General features: G+C 44.8%; 1 protein-coding gene across 3 annotated transcripts in view; it reads right to left on the reverse strand.

Annotated features, from left to right (window-relative positions):
- The window catches only part of Dusp22 (dual specificity phosphatase 22), a 53,867-nt gene extending 41,114 nt beyond the window's left edge, over positions 1–12,753 (reverse strand). The window contains exons 1-2 of one of the 3 annotated variants that reach the window (XM_034510970.2): positions 12,432–12,596; positions 2,876–2,909 (exon numbers count right to left, since the gene is read on the reverse strand). In XM_034510970.2, coding sequence (XP_034366861.1) covers positions 2,876–2,909; positions 12,432–12,452 — 55 coding nt within the window. In that variant the 5' untranslated portion in view covers positions 12,453–12,596. The other 2 variants (XM_034510969.2, XM_076939210.1) reach the window with 2 other exon arrangements.
- Positions 12,754–19,047: the final 6,294 nt, after the last annotated feature.

Raw genomic sequence — 19,047 nt, forward strand, 5'->3', positions numbered from 1 at the left:
GAGAAGCTCTGATGACGTGGGAAATGGCTCAGGACCTGTGCCAAACTTAAGTGCTCTGGAAACTCTGTGCAAACATCTATAGCAAGAAATGTATATGGTGGGGTATGCAGTAAACAGGCTTACTGAGCTGTGGGATGATGAGAGAATGTCTACTCTCCATGGTGCATGTGTGTCTAAGGTTTATCATACACAACCTCTCTGGGAGGCACATCAGAAAGGCTAGTTCTCAGGTTCCAGTCTAGTTCTAGGGCTACAGTCAAACTAGGTCACATTCCCAACAAGCCCTGGAATAGAGCAAAAACTAAGGACCAATAATCTAAATATTCTGCAATGTTAGGGAAAGGCCTTTAAATGTGATGTTAAAGTTTGCTTTTAATTGGAAGATTCTCATTGATTCAACCACCGAAGCTTCAAATTCGATCTTGAAAAGCAGCTTCATACTTCGCACACAGTGATCTCAACCACAACCCTGCACCATTATAATAAATTGGGGTAATACAGCTTTGAATCACACCGTCCTACAGAATGTAGTGTAGAAGGCCTTCCAAAGGCTCACGCGTTAATGACTTGATCCTCAGGTTAGTGCCACTGGAAGGTGGTGGGTCCATCAACAGGTGATTTGTAAGTCATTTGGGCCATGTCCTTGAAGGAGATGACAGGACACTAGTCTTTTCCTCTCTGTTTTACTTTCTGCTACCATGAGGTGAACAGAATCTTCTCCTGGTACACTCCCAACAGATGTGCTGACACAGTTCCAAAGGCAATGGGTCAACTGACCATGGACTGAAACCTCCTCAACAGAAAGTAAAGTGAATTTTTTCCTCTTTTTAAGCTGATCACTCCAGATATTGGCTATAGTAACAAAAAGCTGACAAACACAAACAGGAGAAAGAACTGTGAGGGGAGGGGCCGGCTAAATGATTCGCAGATGAAGTCAATAGCTCTGAAGGCCTGAGAGCTGGAGTTTAATCCCTGGAGCCCTTGCAAAGGTAAGAGAGAACCAAAGCCTCAAAGGTGACCGCCACATTGGCAGCGTAGCACGAATGTCCACATATTCCCCACCCCCTCAAACATATTAATAAAAAATAAGATTAAAATAAAAGGAATGATTCAGGAACCCACCCACACAGTCACCCACACAATCACATCAATGTAGGATGTCACAATTTCCTCCTGTATTTGCAGTTTAGACATGCAGAGCTGAAGACACTGGAACCCGCAGGCAGCTGGATGGAAAGCCGCTGGATGGGGCAGGGTTTATGACACTGTTCTTCAGAGCGCTTCCAGATCAAGTCCATCCGAATTTAAATTTTAAGAAAAACTAACTGGCAGCTAACATTTGCACAAAATAAAGAGTTTCATTCTGACATCTGATGTGCATATAAAGTACATTAATCATATTTAACCCATTTCCCACTGCTGATTTGTGTTTTACCTCCCTCCTCTTTACTAACCCCCTTCTCCCTTGTATCTCATTCCGTGCGCGCGCTTGTGTGTGTGACAGAGAGAGAGAGAGAGAAAGAGAGAGAGAGAGAGAGAGAGAGAGAGAGAGAGAGAGAGAGAGAGAGGGAGGAAGGATGATGAACTTGTATTCCTGAGTCTGGCTATTTCACCTAACATCATGATCTTCTACTTCTTCAAGATTTATTACATGTTAGCAATCACTAGTTGACATCATACAAAGTCACCTCCCTATATCCAGGAGATCTATATCCAGAGGTTCAACCAAAATTAGATCAAAGATCTTTGAGAAAATTGCATTTGGACTGAACATACACAAACGTGTTCTTGCTATTGCTCCATAAACTATTAATACAGTATAACTCTCACACAACATGCACCCTGTATTAGGTAATCCTCTAGAGATGCTTTAGATGCAGAGGAGACATGCTGGGGTTCTGTGTGGATGCCATATCATTTTAAATAATGAACTTGATTTTGGTTTTTTTGGTTTCTGTGAGGTGTCCTGGAGCTAGCCCGTAGCAGATATTAAGGGACAATATATTTGATGGATTATTTTTTAACAGTTATTTAATTTTATTGTGCTGTAATATATAATGTTGGTCAAGTAAGAGTATGACTCACATGAGACTCACCCTTGTAAGAGGATACATATATGCCAGTGGTTTTTAGCACATTTGGAGCTGTGCAACTATCACCACAATTAACTCAAAATGTTTCATTACCCATAAAACATATTTTGTAACATCTTACCATTTTAAACTGTGGTTTGGAGATAAAACTGTAAATCTGTGAATAAGGAGGCCCCCCTCTACCACATGTGATCCAATCAATGGGCTGCTGGGTCCCTGATGGCAGGGAAGAGCCTGACTTGGCCAGAGTTGCTATGGCACCTGCCTGCTCTCTGCTGTATCACAGGATGTCTGCATGGCTGCACTACTCTGGGGTTACTCTCTCCCATAAAGCTCAGCTGTCCACTTGAGCATGCATGAAATCCTTCATCAGTTTGGTTGGATGACGACAGTGGACCTTTGGTGCATACTGACCTCAAATCATTGGACACTCAAAATGGAAATCCACTATGGCAATGAGCTGTACACACAGCATAAAGTCCCGTAACTTTAAAATCAGATCTTCCTAGGGTCCTTTAAAAAGATATTACCAGGGTAGTGTCAGATACTCAAGACTTGGCCAGAGTCACATGTGCCAACCCACTGAGCTCTGGAGGGCCAGGGGCTCAGATTTTCAATCTGGAATGAGGGAAAAGTTCTGGAAATAGATGGTGATGATGGTTACACAACTATGTGAAGAAGATACTTAGGGCTTTTGGCCTGTTCATGGATAGCCAGAATGGTACATTTTGTGATACATAATGTATTTATTATCACTAAAGAAACAGAGAGTAATAACTCACCTTTGAAGTTGCCAATGTACAAGCCCGGCAGGATCTGGAAGAGAGACACAGGGATGACTGTCACAGGATGCCAAGTGGACAGTGCTGCTGCCCAAAAGGTGAGGCTCCCACAAGATGTCCCAGCTAAGCCTGGGACCCCTCTCCTACCTACCCAATTCCCAGCACAGCTACTAAGGACATTTACTCAAAAGGTTACACTGTAACTTTCAACTCTCTGTGCTTAGGAGCAGGATGGCAAGCTGTTCTGGGCATCCATAGAGATGACCAGCCTTCTCACACTTCCCTCACTGCCTTGGCAAACATGCCTGCTAATGCTTAAGTGTACACAGTGTCCACTGCCAAGTGCCACCAACAGCACCACGATGCTCTGTGACCCCACTCTGTGACCCTGTGGTAAGCCTGTTTCTCTGCTTCACTAGAGAATTCCCCAATCCCCTATGGAAGAAGACTTCAGCAGATCTAAGATGCAATACTCTACAAACACCCCATGATTTTCAAAGTACCAAGCAAATCTTTGTTGGTTTTTTGCAAAGATAATAAAATCCAATTACAAAACTGCTCTGGAAACTAAAAGCATGTCTAGTGACCTCCCTGCCACAATTTCCAGTTGCACTTCGCCTGCTGGTTCTGCACATGCCCAGATGCTGTAGCCACAACTGTCCTCCAGTCCCGTTCCCTGCCTCCTCAGTGCTACCCTCTCAAGGGCTCTATTTTTATGAAGCAGAGTGGAACAGGTACCAAGCCCTCCTGTGTTAAAGCAACAGTGCCTGCTCATCTTGCAGATGGACCAAGCTGGGTTCCCCAGCAGCTTCTGGCTACCTGGAGCTTTTCTGCCATCACCTCCCAGTCCCCAGGATCTTCTGTCTTTACAGGATATGGCATCAAAATACTAAAGGTGACATTCAGAACATGGCTCTTCTGGCCAATTTACATAATCTGGCAATACTGGCAAAACAAATGGTCATAGGTTCATCACAATTCAACCATATGGAAATGGAGACATTTACAATCAATGCTGAGAAGGAAGTTATACAGACACTTGTTAAAATGGCAAGGAAGGGGCTGGAGAGATGGTTCAGTGGTTAAGAGCACTTGCCAGAGGACCAGAGTTCGGTTTTCAGCACCCACAGCATGCTGCTCGCTCATACTGTCTGTAACGACAGCTTCAGGACATCCAACAGGTCCAACCTCCTTGGGCACCTGTTCTCAGATACATACACGCACATGAAGATGCATACACCTACCCATAATTAAAAATACTAAGAATTTTAACGTCAAGGAAGACTCTATGGAAGACAAGGGAAAGGTTAATTCAACCCCCCATAAAACAGACAGAATGAAGAAGTGGCTAGGAAAAAAAAAATCACTAAGAGGAGGCTCACTGGTGGATGCCAGGGATTGGAGAGTCCATGAACTGGCTTAGTTTACAACCAATTCTTTGGTTATACTGAACCCTGTGGACTGAGAACAAGCCCTAGTCAAGAAGAGAACACGTGGATCCTATGCAGGAACGAGAGTAGAGGACAGGCAGTGGAGGTGACTTAGGAGACCTGGTCCTGCACTGAAGATACTCCACATTTTCAGGGCTCTAGGTTAAGTGTTATGAACTATAAGTTTTCAACCCTGTCAGAAATCCAGAGTGACTGAGTTAACTAAAATTATGGGAAGCACAAAGCATAGCTTCTAAAACTTAGCCAATTTATAGAGACCTCTGAACACCTGGACACTCCCTATACTACAAAACGTCGGAGCATCTGATCTTCAGCCTTCTATAGTCCCATAGCCAATCCTGGCTATTTAGTTTGAGAGAAAAGATTTGAGTGGATGGTTTTCAGCTGACATTCATTCTAAAGCCAAGGAAAAAGCCAGGTTCAGAACTAAGTGTTTTAGGAGAGATGACAGAGTTTCTGGTTAGTCAACAAAATGATGGACTGGGTATTAGGACTATCTTGTACCTCACTGGTACAAATTGACATAATTATGCTCTAATTGTATTTTGAGAGAAAAGTTTTATTTTAACAGGAAGGGTGATATGTAGGAGGAGCTAAGGTGGGAGGAGTACTGAGAGGAAGAGAAGGAGTAAGAAGAGGAGGAGAAGAAGGAGAGGAGAAGCTAGGTGATGAGAGAGAGAGAGAGAGAGAGAGAGAGAGGGGGGGGGATATGGAGGCAGTTGTTCACGTGTCTTCACCAGTCAAAGATAGTTGATATATCTAGGCTGGGTATTAGGTTACACTTCTGATTGAGCATTACCAAACTTATAAAGCCTTTGATTAACATTTTTAAAAAGTGTAGAAAAGCAAAAACAAAAAGGGGGCATGGGATAGGGGTTGGGGGGGGGAGAATGGGGAAAGGGGATGGCATCTGAAATGTAAATAAAATATCCAATAAAAAATAATAATAAAAAAGTGTTATGAACTGCTACCAAGAAATTTAGGATGGGTTAAAGTGTTTATTTAATGTACCTTGGAAATGTCCTTGCAAAAAAAAAAAAAAAACTAACATCATGTGGGAAATATAGGGTTTCTCTACCACAGCACCTCTGCCCATGGGACCAGCAGACACCTGCTGCGAGGGCAGGTTTTGCACTCTTGCCTTCCTTTGGAATTCTAAAGAGCTCACTACAGGCCGCAGGGCCAGATACCAGCTCCCACCGGTTTTACAGCTCTAGCATGAGATCTGATCATGAACAATAATTCAGAAGCCACTCAGCGTATCTCTTGGCAACACAGGCAGTGAGCTGGTGACACACAAGCACTTTGGCTGTGCTATTGACATCTTGGATTCCCAACTAAAATGCTCTCAACTGACTCCTTGTGGAGTCTACTCCAGGTATGGTAACCCTTGAGTTTTGTCCCCCAGCCTTCCTGGCCATCTGCCCTGTTCTCCTAAAGAAGCTATATTTGGATTTCACAGCTTAGAGTCAAGGTTTTTAGTATGAACTTTCAATAGCAAAAAAGGGGGCAGACTGTGGAAAGACAAGTTTCTGCCCTGATCCTATTACCTGCCCTTACTGGATCCTCCTAAGCTCCAGTCTTCATATACAGCTTTCAGCATAGACTGTAGGTAGGTTCTGCATCCAGGCACTGACAACTTCCAAGACTGGCTTTCCTATATTTTCGGTCTCAGTCCTATCCTTAGTGTGTCCCCCAGCCTCACCTACGCCTGAGGAGATGGCAGTAATATTCCTTTAACTTAGACTCATGGACACAGGCAGGGCTCCCAAGTGTTGGTATCCAGATTTTATGGAAAATAGCCATTTTTACCTTGTTTTTTAAAATTCCTTAACTGTAAAATACATTAAGAAGGCCCATCTGTGGTCTGACTGTAGCCAATGACCAGTCTGTGACCTCTCTATGTGCCACTGCATCAGGGTCCTTCAAGGACTGGTTCTAGGACATAGGTCCATCAAATGATACATAGTCCCTTATGAAAATGGCACTGTATTAATAAACATATGTGCTCAGTCATCTCCAGATGACAACAGAAGCTGGTATACTGTGCATGCTGTGCCAGTTGTGCACTTTCTTGTTTAGGGAATAATGACAACAAGGAATGTCATAAGTCCTTGGGATAGAAGCAGCCATTGCAGGCCTAACTATAAAGTACAAGAATGAGACACATGTGAACAGTGTTTAAGCAACAAATGCTACGAAAACACCACAGATCTAGCAAATGGTAGGCTATGACTACATTAGTGGACTCAGCCTATGTCTTAACAGCTGAATTTACAGGTCAACTGCATCACCTTCTGGGATGTAGATAGGACTGGAGAAGGTACCTGTCAGGATGGGGCTGAGGGTTAAGACATGGGGTAGCTCAATTCTGATAGGTCTTCCTGATAGGACACAAGATTTACATTTCTTGCTGAAAACTATGTGAAACTAAGCAGGCCATAAAGAGAACCGGAGGAAAGAGTCTGAATAAAGAATCATGAAAGGTGAGGACTTTGCATGCATTTTAAAACTGCCAGCAAAGGACAGGGCTGTGTCTGTCATCTTCTAAGTTTGTTTTCTAGACAAGACAGTGAGCTAGAACATCACAGGCTGCAGTAGAAAGCAAATTGTCCCCACCCATTTCTGTACTTAGACTCTGGCTCTCTTCCACATAGAGTTACAAAACAAAATCAAGGAAGGCAGGTTTCTAACAGATTAAATAGTACTTGGGAAGACTTCTCAACCAGTCAGCTTCATGATTTAAAAAGGATAGTAAATCTGACTCACCACCTGGCTGATGGCGTTACTGTTGGTAACCTTTGGGCACAGAGAAAGAGAGACGGAAGCAAGCCAACTGGAATGACTTTCCAGCAGAAAGATGGTGTATAGAGCAGCCTGCAGAGCCGTGTTCACAGGAGACCAGCGCGAACACAGACAGCGAGTAAGACCAGCATCAGTACCTGGTCTGCAGCAGGATGGGTCAGGGGAAAATAGTCTATCATGTGACTTGGGGATGTTTTGCCTCTCTAGAAGAATAAGCATAGAGTTGGTCCTGATCATCTTTGTCCTTCAGAGTTGTCACTCTGCCTCCGCTGGGCCGCCTTTCCCACCATTTGCCCGGGGATCCATATAGAGATGTCTCTTCTGTTAACAAACTCCATATCATACTCTGTCCTTTGGTCTTGTCTTATTTTCTTTATCATAGTTATCAGTACCCAGAACTTTGGTTTCCTCACTTTCTGGCTGACCTTGAAGAACCAGGCAGGTATCCACTCATTTTCTGTTGCTTACAGCGGAACAGCGCAGACTGCGCAGCCTATAGAGGGAAGGTTTAGTTGGGCTCGCTGTTCTGAAAGCCCTAGAACATGGCCCCAGCACCTTGTTCAGCTTCTGGTATGGACTTCTGGTGGGAGGGCAAGTTGGTGCATGTGAAAGAGAGAGGCTGAACCACAACAGTTAACCCATTCCTGAGAGGAAAACATCAATCCATTAATGGGAACACTGTCTCATATCTCAAATGCTTCCTATGGGACCTACCACCTCTCTGCACGGATATATTGAGAATTAAGACTCAACATACCTATGTGTGGTCAGGAACCACATTCAAACCAAGGCAGGACATAGCCCTTTCTACCTCGTGGCATGCGATAGGGAGTTGGTGAGATAGCAATGCAAACCACAGAGGAACTGGCTCTCTGGAAGCCCCTGGTCAGAAAGGTGCCTGTCTGTCAGCAGACAGCATACAACGTAACAAAAGCAGAACTCTGAAAGGCAGAAGCACTTTGGGATCACATGAAAGCACCCAGAGGTTCACAGCATCTTTTGATCAATAACCTTCACACTGACATATTACTCAACTCTAACATTAACCTCACAAAAGCGCAAAAATCTCAAATCCTTTGCTTATGCCTGAATGAATTCTGCTTTCTGAAGTAGGGAATGTTTGTATTTATTTTTAAACTTTCCTTAGTACTTAAGGATGCCACAAAATCTGAGATCCCCACCCAAAAAGACTCGAGAAACTCCTCATCAAGCAGCTGGCATAAAGTGGTTATTTTGAGTGTGTGTGGCATCGGGATGTGTCCCAGGTCAAAAAGGACTTTCTGGATTTTAAACCCAAGGACATTTGGAAAAACTTTGGTGGATTCCCTGAGAGGTGAAATATTACAGACTTTTCAATATCCTCTAGCCACAGATTCACCCAGTATGCGTTTATAAAGAGACATATGTAAGCGTCCTTGTGATTTCTTACGTTATTGACTTAAGCCATCTGTTCTGTGGAGTGTGAAATAAGATTGTAATGCTAAAGGAGAAAAGAGCAGGCACCAAAGCCTGTGACCCCAGCTACCTGGGAGTGTAGGGCAGGAGGATCACAAGCTCAAGGCCACCATGGGCCATAATAGCAAGTTCTCGAATCAAAATAAATCAAAAAGGGTTGGAGATGGTGGTCAGTAGTAGAGCACTCACCTACTATAAATGAGGTCCTATGTTCAATTTAAAAAGATTTAAAAAAAAAAAAAAAAAGGAGACAAGATTGAGGGGTATAGGAAAGATAGTATCATTATAGTGCAATATCCATCCACCAGTCCGAACATGTTCACTTTCTAAAGTGGGTCCTCCATGACTAGAGAGAATGCCTAGGAGAGAGGCTTCATGTTTCCATATTTCCCCCACTACAGGAACTAGCACTGAGCTCAGGCAGCAGCAGGTGTGGAGTAGTACAACTTGAATGGTGGGTGGGTGGGTGGATGGATGGATGGGTGGGTGGGTGGATGGATGAGTAAAACAGCCAAGTTAGCTGGTGACAACAAAAATGGTGTTTAGCAGGACAAAAATGAGATACTTCCAGCTCCTCCCCATACTGAAACATTACTTCCCACAGGGTTAAGTCCACTTAGTTCTAGGTCAAACAATTCTCAGTAGATTCAGAGTCAAAGAACACAAGACCAGAGGTAGACAACTGGGAACAAGTCCCCACCTGTGGGGAGCGGGTGGGGCGGTCTATGGGGAGCAGGTGCGGAGGCCTGCTAAAATGGCGCCTAAGCTTATGAATGGCGCCTGACTTCCTCACACTCCACCGCAGGCTTACACTGTGCAGACTCGCTGCCACGTAGTATCCGGCCATTTGACGTGTGCCAATGATGTGTGCCCACATGGCAGGCTCTGAGCGACCAGGCATGGGCATAAAAGGGAAAGTGGAACTGGGATCTGGGGCTTCCAGAGAGACTGTAAGAAAGGTTCCGGAGTAAAGCTGCATTGGGAAGAATCTCGTGTTGTGTGGTTTCTGCGGGTCAGATAGTGGCTCAAGACACCCACCCCCCCAGGGGAGGGAGTGGGGAGGGACAGGCAAGGTCCTGAGATTTCAGGTTGCCCCAGTGTGGAACACAAATGGCATCCATTGGGTAGAGACCGATCTAGCTGTGAGACACAAAGGCCTCCACAGCAAGCAAATACCATCCAAATGTCAGGTGAGCAGTTGCTGAGGCTCCCTCTCTACGCCAGGAGCCTGCATCTCCTTTGGATGACTAGACTCTCCTCACTCCTTTCTTGTCTCACAGAAAGTCACTCTAAACAGGTGTCAGGCACATCCCAGCCTGATGGAGCACTGAGCTCAGCAGTAGACAAAACCAAGAACTCTGATCACAGAGCCCATATACTACTTACAGTTTGTAAAAATTCATCTAAAATTCTCCTTTGCTTTTCCTAAGAATCTGAGCAGTAACTGGGAAAGGCATTGTTTTACACATCTGAGGGAGAAAATGGAGACTGGATTATGCTAACCACTGAAGGTCTTTTAGTTTTAAGCATCTATAATCGGGCTTTTTGATATCCCTGCCCTCTTAGCAACAGAGGGCTTCTCTTGGAAAATCCCAACTGAAGGGATAGCAGGCTTCCCACTAAATGCCAGGACAATATCCTTGCCTGCCAGGAAAGGCACAGGGAGGAAGAGGCCGCCAGACCAGTCAGAAGAATGCAGTGAGCTAAACAATACTGGCAGTTACTGGAGGACAAGATGTCAGAGCCTGGGGGTCCTCGTTTCCTGCCCTCAAATGACACTCTTAAATTCTAAGGCACCACACATTTTGCTTGTAATCTTAGAATCACATCTCCATCGCTACCACCTCCTGATTCTGTAAATAAATTGTTCTTTTTTTTTTTTTCTTTTCTTTTCCCAGCTAGGAAAACCAGAAACGCTGTTCCAAGTTAGACAATAATACACGGACGACGTCTGGGTAAGGCTCTTGGTTACCAGCATCCAGTAATTTACATTGCTACTACATTGTCTTGTAATTCCAGTAATTCCCTATGATCTCAGATTAAGATGTTTACTCTAGCAGGGATGTTTTATCCTCCTTTAAGTTGATATCTACTTACCCCACACCCTGGAAATTATCTTTAGAGCCTGATAAACTACCCCAACCCTACCCATCCCATATACAGGTACACAGTAATCTGGTGGGCGGTGCTCACTAGCCAATGAAGGGTTCTTAAGCATTTAAAACATAGCAGGTACCTACTGAGCATTTAAAACTCCACAGAAAAAGGTGATTCGTAAATAATTTTACTTATTGGCTACGTGTTGAAATATTTTAAATATACTCAGTTTAATAACACTCTTTACATGATCATCACCTGTTCTACCTTTTCAAAGAAATTTCACTAGAAAAAATGTAAATGATATATCTGGTTCACATTGTATTTGTACTGAACAATCATGGTCCTACATTGAGGAGGTCTGTAGTGGACTTCTTGATCCTTTATGCTGGCTTCCTCCCTCTGTCCCCAAAAGCACTACATATAGACAATACAGTCAGTGCTGAACCACTGAAGCATCTAAATTTCTCTGTACATATAGTTTTCCATTTCTACACTAGAAATTGTGTCTATATAAGGTAGTTATAATAAAAACAGTCAAGGAATCTACTATAAAAGGTAAATACACAATGTGGGTATGAATACTACCACCTTCGCTGAGAAATATGAAAAGAATATCCTGTAGACCATCAATCATTTGTATAGCTAAGCCTATTCTTTCAATTATAATATAAAATACTAGAAATCAAATGCAGAAAGGGAGAGTAAACAATGGAGCCAACTAGAAATACCAAAGGAAAGCAAAGAGAGCCCGCAGCCCCAAGCAGACATCTTCATCGGCCTAATTTTAGAAGCAGAAAGCTCAGAGTGAATGGGAACACAATACAAGCATATATCCAAGAGAGGGAGTTTGTTTCAAATTTGATCACTGGCAAAAGAAAAAAAAAATTAAGTCCTAGTCACCAACACACAAAAACATGGAGACTGTGCAAGGAGCAAGCAGGCTTCCATCAAAGACATATTCGTCCCCTCCCCCGGTCTTGGATTTCTGCCTCAGTAGGCATTCCTATGGAAATAACTAAACCACTGCAGAGCCCTTCACCACAAAGCAGAGACAGCTGTGAAAGGGTAAAGGAAGGGAGAAAGGGAACCACGCCGTTAGATTCCATAAACATGATGGGTAAAGTGGAGACAGGTGGGGAGGTAACGCCAGAAGCTAACCAAACCCAGGACCATTTAAAATACTTGTAGAAGTACTTGGCTTAGTCCTGGGCATCTAAAACCTTAGCAAGATTTCTCTTTGAATCAGCAAGTTCCTTAACCTTGAGGCTGACACAAATATAACAGAGAGGACTGTCACCTCCAGACCATCCTCAGTCTGGGGGTTGGGGGTTAGGAAACTGGTACAGAGGGTTTGCGCCACCACAGGGGCAAGTAAGGAATTTCTAAAAGGCCTTGCGGCCAGGCCACAACAGCCAGCCAACAGGTTGCCCTACGGAAGCCCCACAACCCAGGGTCAACCAGCTCTAGACACCGAAAGCCATGTCAGTTCTAGGGTTTCCGTGAACTTCCCCATCAGAGCGGCTTATCTGTGCACGCGCACACAAATCTGGGGAAAAGAGGAAATTACAGAAGCCGCCCATCTGGCCCAGTTCACCAATGCTGTGGGTGGCAGACGTCAAGGGGCTCGGTCTCAGGGGAGGGAGACAGACCATCTCAAGCTTGGGTCCCGGCTTTCAAAGGGCACGCTGTGCGGGTCAGCGCTGCGGAAGCTGCAGAAAGACAGTGTAGCCGGGACCGGACGTTACCTGGCTCATCCCACTCCCCATGGCCGCGCCGGGCTCGCCGCTCCGCGCTCGCGGGATGAGACGGCGCGCAGCCGGCCGGGCGGGCGGGGCAGCGGGAGGCGGCGCCAGGGCGGCGCTCGCAGCGCGCTCCACCCGGGACGCGGCATTACCGTCCGGCCCTGCGCACGTCGGAGACAGCGGCCCTCGACCCCGCGGCCGGACGCCCAGCGCGCACGCGCTCGTGCTCGCGCAGGAGCACAAGACGCCAAACCTGCATTTTGCGCACGCGCGCCGGGGGCGGAGGCGGTCGCCGCGGTAGGGGGTCCCCAAGTCCCTAAAGGCGGTTTCCCCTGGGGCTCCCTGGTGCCAGTTCCTGGCAGTATCTCAGGCCTTGACTCCCTTGGTGAATCAAGTGTTAGAACCTGGGCTCGGGGCTCCCCTGTCTGGGTTTTCTGAGCCAACAGTTTTAGGCGGGGGGATTCCTGTGGCCCTGCCCCACCCAACCCAGACCGAGAGAAGGAGCACGCTCTGGGAAAGGTGGTCTAGGTGACTCACCTCTGCGGAGATGTGACCCTGGTCTAGGAGAAGAATGCTTGCTCTAAAAGGTCTTTTTCAGGGGAGTATGTTCCAATAACTGCCCCCCCAGAAAGCCCCCACGTACCTACATTGTCTTTTTGTCTAGGGTGTACATGCATTCTAGCATGTAATAAAATTGAGGGCCATCTATCCTTCGTAATTTTTAAATTTCCTTTATATGCACAAAATCCTTCAGCTAGACCTGGGGGTTTGAACGTCCCTTTCACAAGGGTCACCCTAAGACCCTCAGAAAACACAGATACTTAACATTACTATTTATAGCAGTAGCAAAATTACAGGAAAATAATTTTATGGTGGGGGGGGTTGTCACCAAGTTATGAGGAACCATATTAAAGAGTTACAGGATTAGGAAGGTTGAGAACCAACATTTCCATTTTGTATTCTTGGCAATGCCCTACACACAGTAGATGCTACTTGTTGAATGGAGATATGCCATGCTTCAAGCCCGATTCTGCTGGCTTCAGACCACCCTCCTGCTTCCTGGAATCAACCCCAGGGGCTGCTCTGTTCTTTCTTAGACATCCTAGGCTTGATCTTACACAGGCTCCTGTGTTACTGACACCTCAACCCCAATCCTTTGCATAGCAATTTTGAGGTCTCAGTCAAAGATCATCACCCCATAGAATCTTCTCTCAACTAAACCCTCTAGTTTATAAGGAATACTCCAGGTACCTATAGCATTACTGTGTCGCATTTTTTTTCATATACTTAGGACCAGAAATTATATTTAATTGCTTAATATTGGCCTATCTCATAAGCTAATAACTTCCTGAAAGAGGTCTTTTTGTCTTATTACTATTTAGCCATATGGCCTGGGGCAGCAACTAGCATAACATAGACTAAACATATGTCAAAAAATATTAATGGGTTCTTGGCTGAGAAACCAGTGGGAAGGTTCTAAAAACAAACAAACAAACAACAAACAAACAAACACAAACAAACAAACCAGAGAAAAATAAATGCTGTTGAGCTGACCTAGCTAATAAAGTTACTTGCTGCCAAGCCAGATGACCTGAATTCAATCCCTGACAACCACACAGTAGAAAGAGAGAACTGAGTTCTGTAAGTTGTCCTCTGACCACACCTGTGAGTGTATACACACACACACATACACACACACACACAAAAACCCCCACAAGTATATAAAAATAAATAGTAAGCAAACAAATGTGTAGAAAGGTATTTAAAATTTTTAAAGAGTGCTAAAAATGTTTGGGAAGATCTCAACCGGGTCTAGTATCATTGCTCTCTCTATACACCCATGTCCTGGTGTCCAGGTGTCCCTGTACCCCGCCCCCATTCCCACCCAGTGTGAGCCTGCGTTGTTTTCTGCCTGCAGGATGAGATTCTGGCCTATGTCTGCTCCTCTGTCTTACAGGACTGTTCTGCCCTATCCCCCTCATGTCTTCTTCCCCCTAATCACCTGTGGAGCCTGCCCCCTCCCCCTCTGCACCATAATGCCCTTATTCAATTACGCCTGCTACTTAGGATCAGCATAGTTAATGGACTATCCCGTGGATAGCTTCTATACCCAACTCCTAGAAAGAGCTTGGATCAGATGAGTCAATTTTTCAGCATTTTCCTCCTTATGCGTTCACTAGACCATGTGTTTATGAAAGCGACCGCCCAATGTTTATTCCTCTTCCTTCTCCTCAGGCCATTGTTTTCAGTAGGAAGCGGACTTCTCCAAGCACAATTAGATCCTAAGTTGGTATACACCCGGAAATGACAAGCACAAATCATGTATTTTTTCTTCTGCCATCTATTTGGAATACTTCTTTCTGTGCCTATGCCTCTGTTGTTATTGTTAGTATTTTTACTATTATAGCTTAGATCGTGAGCTCACAGTTCCTCATTCCCGTCTCCTGACAGTCAGGAGTTAGCATTCCTGCCCGCATTTGACTTGGCTCTTTTTAGCATACTCATCTCAAATCCTCAGATTTCAATTTTGAGAAGAGGAGGAAAGCAGATAACTAGCATCGGAAGTCAAGAGTCTGGTGATTGACTGATGGATGGGTTGCTTTTGCTTGCTTGATTGTGAGATTTCCTTAACAAGAGCCTTTGTCTCCTCTCACCCCCTAGCTTCATCTTGAAACTTAAACCCACAGCCCAAATGAGTAGTTGTACAATATCCCTTGGCCAAAGCATGACTGAAAGGAAAAGAAAGGCAGACACTAGAGTGTAGGAAGAAGACACAAGGCAGAGCCTAGAATTCACAAGTAAAAGCACAGATTGTTTTCTCTGTTTCTGTAGCCCTGTCCCGAAGAAAAGAGGCTCAAATGACTACTTAAGGCCTCAGAACCTACAACAATAGCCTGACCATGGGGTTGGCCTCTGTGGAGGATGACCACATCCTTCAGAAAGAAGGCCACCTGTTCGCAGCCCTCAATCAGCCTTCTGAAGACATCCTCTTCTTTTTGACAAGAGTCTTGGAGAGCTCGGGATCTCAGAGCTTCAGGTACATGCAATTTGCTTCATTCAGAGAAGGGCCAGACACCTGGTTCCCAGGTAAGCAAACAGCATCGAGAGGAAATAATGAGAAGATTCTAACCAATGTCATGGAAACTCCCCAAGTTCCTTACAGCAGGTAGAAAATGGTCCTTTTTTCTTTCTTTAAACACACAAGTTGTAGACTATATGCCAGGTATTGTCAGCACAGCCAGCCCTTGCCAAAAGGATAGTTGTTTGTTTGCTTATTTATTTGTTTTGGTGTTGATGATTGAAGCCAGGGCCTCATACTTACTACTCTACCACTGAGTTATACTGCCACCCTCAAGAAAAGTTGTTCAGTGTGGCATCCACCATACATATTCCCAATCTGAGAACATTTGTATGTTTGATAAGGAAAGAAACACAGCCAGGATATTGTTAACTTTCTGTCTTAGATACTTTTCTATTGCTGCGATAAGACACTATGGCCAATGCAACTCTGAAGCCCTATCTTCCTCCTTCCCCTCCTTTCCCTCCCTTTCTTTCTCTTCCTTTTCAATTTCTCTTTGAGGCATGGTCTTCCTATGTAGATGATTCTCTATACTCAAGGCTATCCTCAAAATCAGCCGTTTCCTGCTTCTGCCTCCCAAGTGCTAGAACAATGTGTGTGCATTGCCACACTCACCTCTGTCTCTTTTTCCTCTAAAGCAATATCATTTGTATGTGTGATGTATGTGCTCTTTGAATTATGAGTGACCAAACTCCTATTGACTCCCATTAAAAAAACAAAACAACAACAAAAACAGATACAATGTGACTTTAATAGGGCAAGGGGAGGGGTAGTTAGGAGAGGGAGAGAGAGGAAAGAGGATAGAAAAGTAAGGAAGAGAGACGAGGAGGAAGGATTCGGGAGGAGAGCGCTAATCTTGCAAGGGTGGTGCTTTCCTACATTGCTGGCCTGGCTCCACTCCTCCATGCACTGCTGATTAGTCAGACCCCAGTGTTTTCTAGGGTTCCACTCCTTGACACTCTGTTGCCTGAGCTTTGGGTAGGAGACTTTGCCTGGCATAGTCACTTCCATCTTGGATATTGTTTTGGGGTTATTTTTCTTCTTTGGCATGGTTTGACCCAAACACTTCTCTATGCCTGCTGAGAAAGGTCCTATAACAATGAATTTGTTCCTTTAAAATGTTTAAACAAAACCATTTTTATGACCAGTAACTCTATTCTCAAACAATTAGCAAAATCTGAATGACTAATGTCTTCCCAGCCCCTGTAGGATATTTGACTTTATCTTGGTATTTGACAGGACAGGACTGACTTAAGATCCAATTCGAGCCTTGCTCTAATACCCACCTCCTGCCTCTGCCACCACTGCCAGGGACTAGCCTCAGCATCAGAGGAGTTCTGAGAGAAGGTGTGTCTGAGCATCGAAAAGAATGGCTCAAAGTCAGATCTTGGATCCAAGCTGACGACCTGTGTGCTGCTTGATCCAGCTTTTCCAGTCTGCTTCTCTCAGTGTTCTGCTTTCTCTCTGGAGATCTCTCTGTCCATGTCTTGCTTGTGTGTGTGTGTGTGTGTGTGTGTGTGTGTGTGTGTGTGTCTGTCTGTCTGTCTGTCTGTCTGCGTGTGTCTCTCTGTTCTCTAAACTGTTCTCTCTTTTTATCCTAAAAAAATTCCCTGGATTGCTCATTTCCTGGAGAACACAGGTCCAGTCTTTTATTTTACACATCAATCCAGTCATTTACTTCAGGTTTCCTTTAGATTATCTTATGAATCGGCATCTCGTGACCCCAGCCCTTTGATCCTCAAGAGAGACTAAGCACGCTTTTTTATCTTAACATTGCAAAAGAATTCAGAGATCTGTCTGCCTTTGTTACGCTGGCTGGGTGGGACCCTGCCCTGAAATCACCATTTCTACGGCACCAACCTCACTCTGTGCTGATAATCTGGAACTCAGGAATCTGCCTGCCTTTTAACTTTCTGATGAACTGGCTCATAGCATAGCTGCCTCTGTTCTTCAGATTCACGAATCCTCACAATTCATATTACATCCTTATGCTTTGCATAGTTGAGAAATTATATATTTTTGAACTCATGTATCTAGAGTTTTCCCTCATAGCCTTAAAGGCTGTCCTGAAGGTCCCATTTTGCTGTGACATTAGCCACACCTTCACCTTTTGGACTCCTGCTGTCTCAGATTATCATGGAGTCATCAACCTTAACAGGGAGGGCATTCCTTGAAGGAACATGAAAATATGTACATCATTACACAAACAAGCCTTATGCCCACAGCAGCCATTGACACTCCTGGAGGCTCACACCAGGGCCCTTTCCCAAGGACAAGAACCATGTCACTCTGTCCCCACCAGGGCCATGCCGGAGTCTGCCACACCGGCTCTCTTGGAGGCTCAGCAGCTCTGCCCACTTCAGTGTCTAGCCACGGTCTCTAGATCTTCATCAACCCCTGTCAAACTGACCATGGAAGCTGCAATGTGGGGGAGAGTGGGAGTGTGGGATAGCCCCTAAGTGTTCCTGGTCAAGGGACTCCATCCATATTGACACTTCCTGCACCTGCACAGGCAACCACCTCTCTGAGAGTCACTTTTGCTTCTTCAAAAGCCTAAAGGGACACCTTGGTTCAGAGCAGTTCTGGGCAGGGCACGCTGCCTTAGCCCCCTTGTGCTTGTCTGCTGGGTGTTATTTTGGAACTCCCCCCAAAAGAAGGGCCTGAGCTTTGTTTTGCTCATTAAAAAAAAAAAAAATGTAGGCTAAAAGAAACCAAAATTGAATTGGGAACGAAGGCGCTGCACAAACAGCCTAGAAGGGGGCTGGAGGGAGGAGGGGCTTTCCTGAGAGAATGGAATGTCCCAGGAGAAATTACACTCACCATAGTGGGGAAAGTCCACTTAACATGAAATAACACTGTTGTTATAGAACATTCTACATCAGGTTTACCTTTGTTAATAGTTATCTTTGGTTTGATTAGTTAGTCATCACCAAAGCCTTATAAATTGGAGAAATTCATCACACAGTGAACAGACCTCAGGATGATGGTGGACCAATAATCCATTATCCACTATGATACACTTGCATTTTTATTTTGTTTGTTTGTTTCAGACTAATGTCTGCTTTAAAGGATGGGGCCCAAAAGACACACGCTCCCCCAGAGCAACCACCAAGCACCAGTAAGTCCTGTTTCCTTGAATAGGACCACCCACTGCTACAGTACAAGTTGCCCTGGGTTTTTTATATTGTTGTCACGCCTCCATAACCTTTCTCCAGAAAAGCTGCTGCACAGAGAATTAAGCAAGGGAGACCTGAGGTCTGTCTGGCTCCCGAGGGATTAGCACTGATTAGCATTGATTGTATCTCCTTCAGGACTGGAGAAGTCTATGGCAAAAGTACCCCATTTGGCCTGCATATGTTGTGCCACTGAACAGAGGTGGACATTTATATTTGGTTTAGTAATAGCCTCACCTCCTCCTTTACTTCACTCAAAACCACGAAGGGATATTTCTCTCATGTTATTCATGAGTCTTTGATGGTGATTTTTCTCAAATGAAGGAACATCCTGTCTCCAATGTGATGTGAGCCCCCCACCTCTCTC

This window comes from Arvicanthis niloticus, chromosome 8, assembly GCF_011762505.2.
Source record: "Arvicanthis niloticus isolate mArvNil1 chromosome 8, mArvNil1.pat.X, whole genome shotgun sequence".
Taxonomy (NCBI): domain Eukaryota; kingdom Metazoa; phylum Chordata; class Mammalia; order Rodentia; family Muridae; genus Arvicanthis; species Arvicanthis niloticus.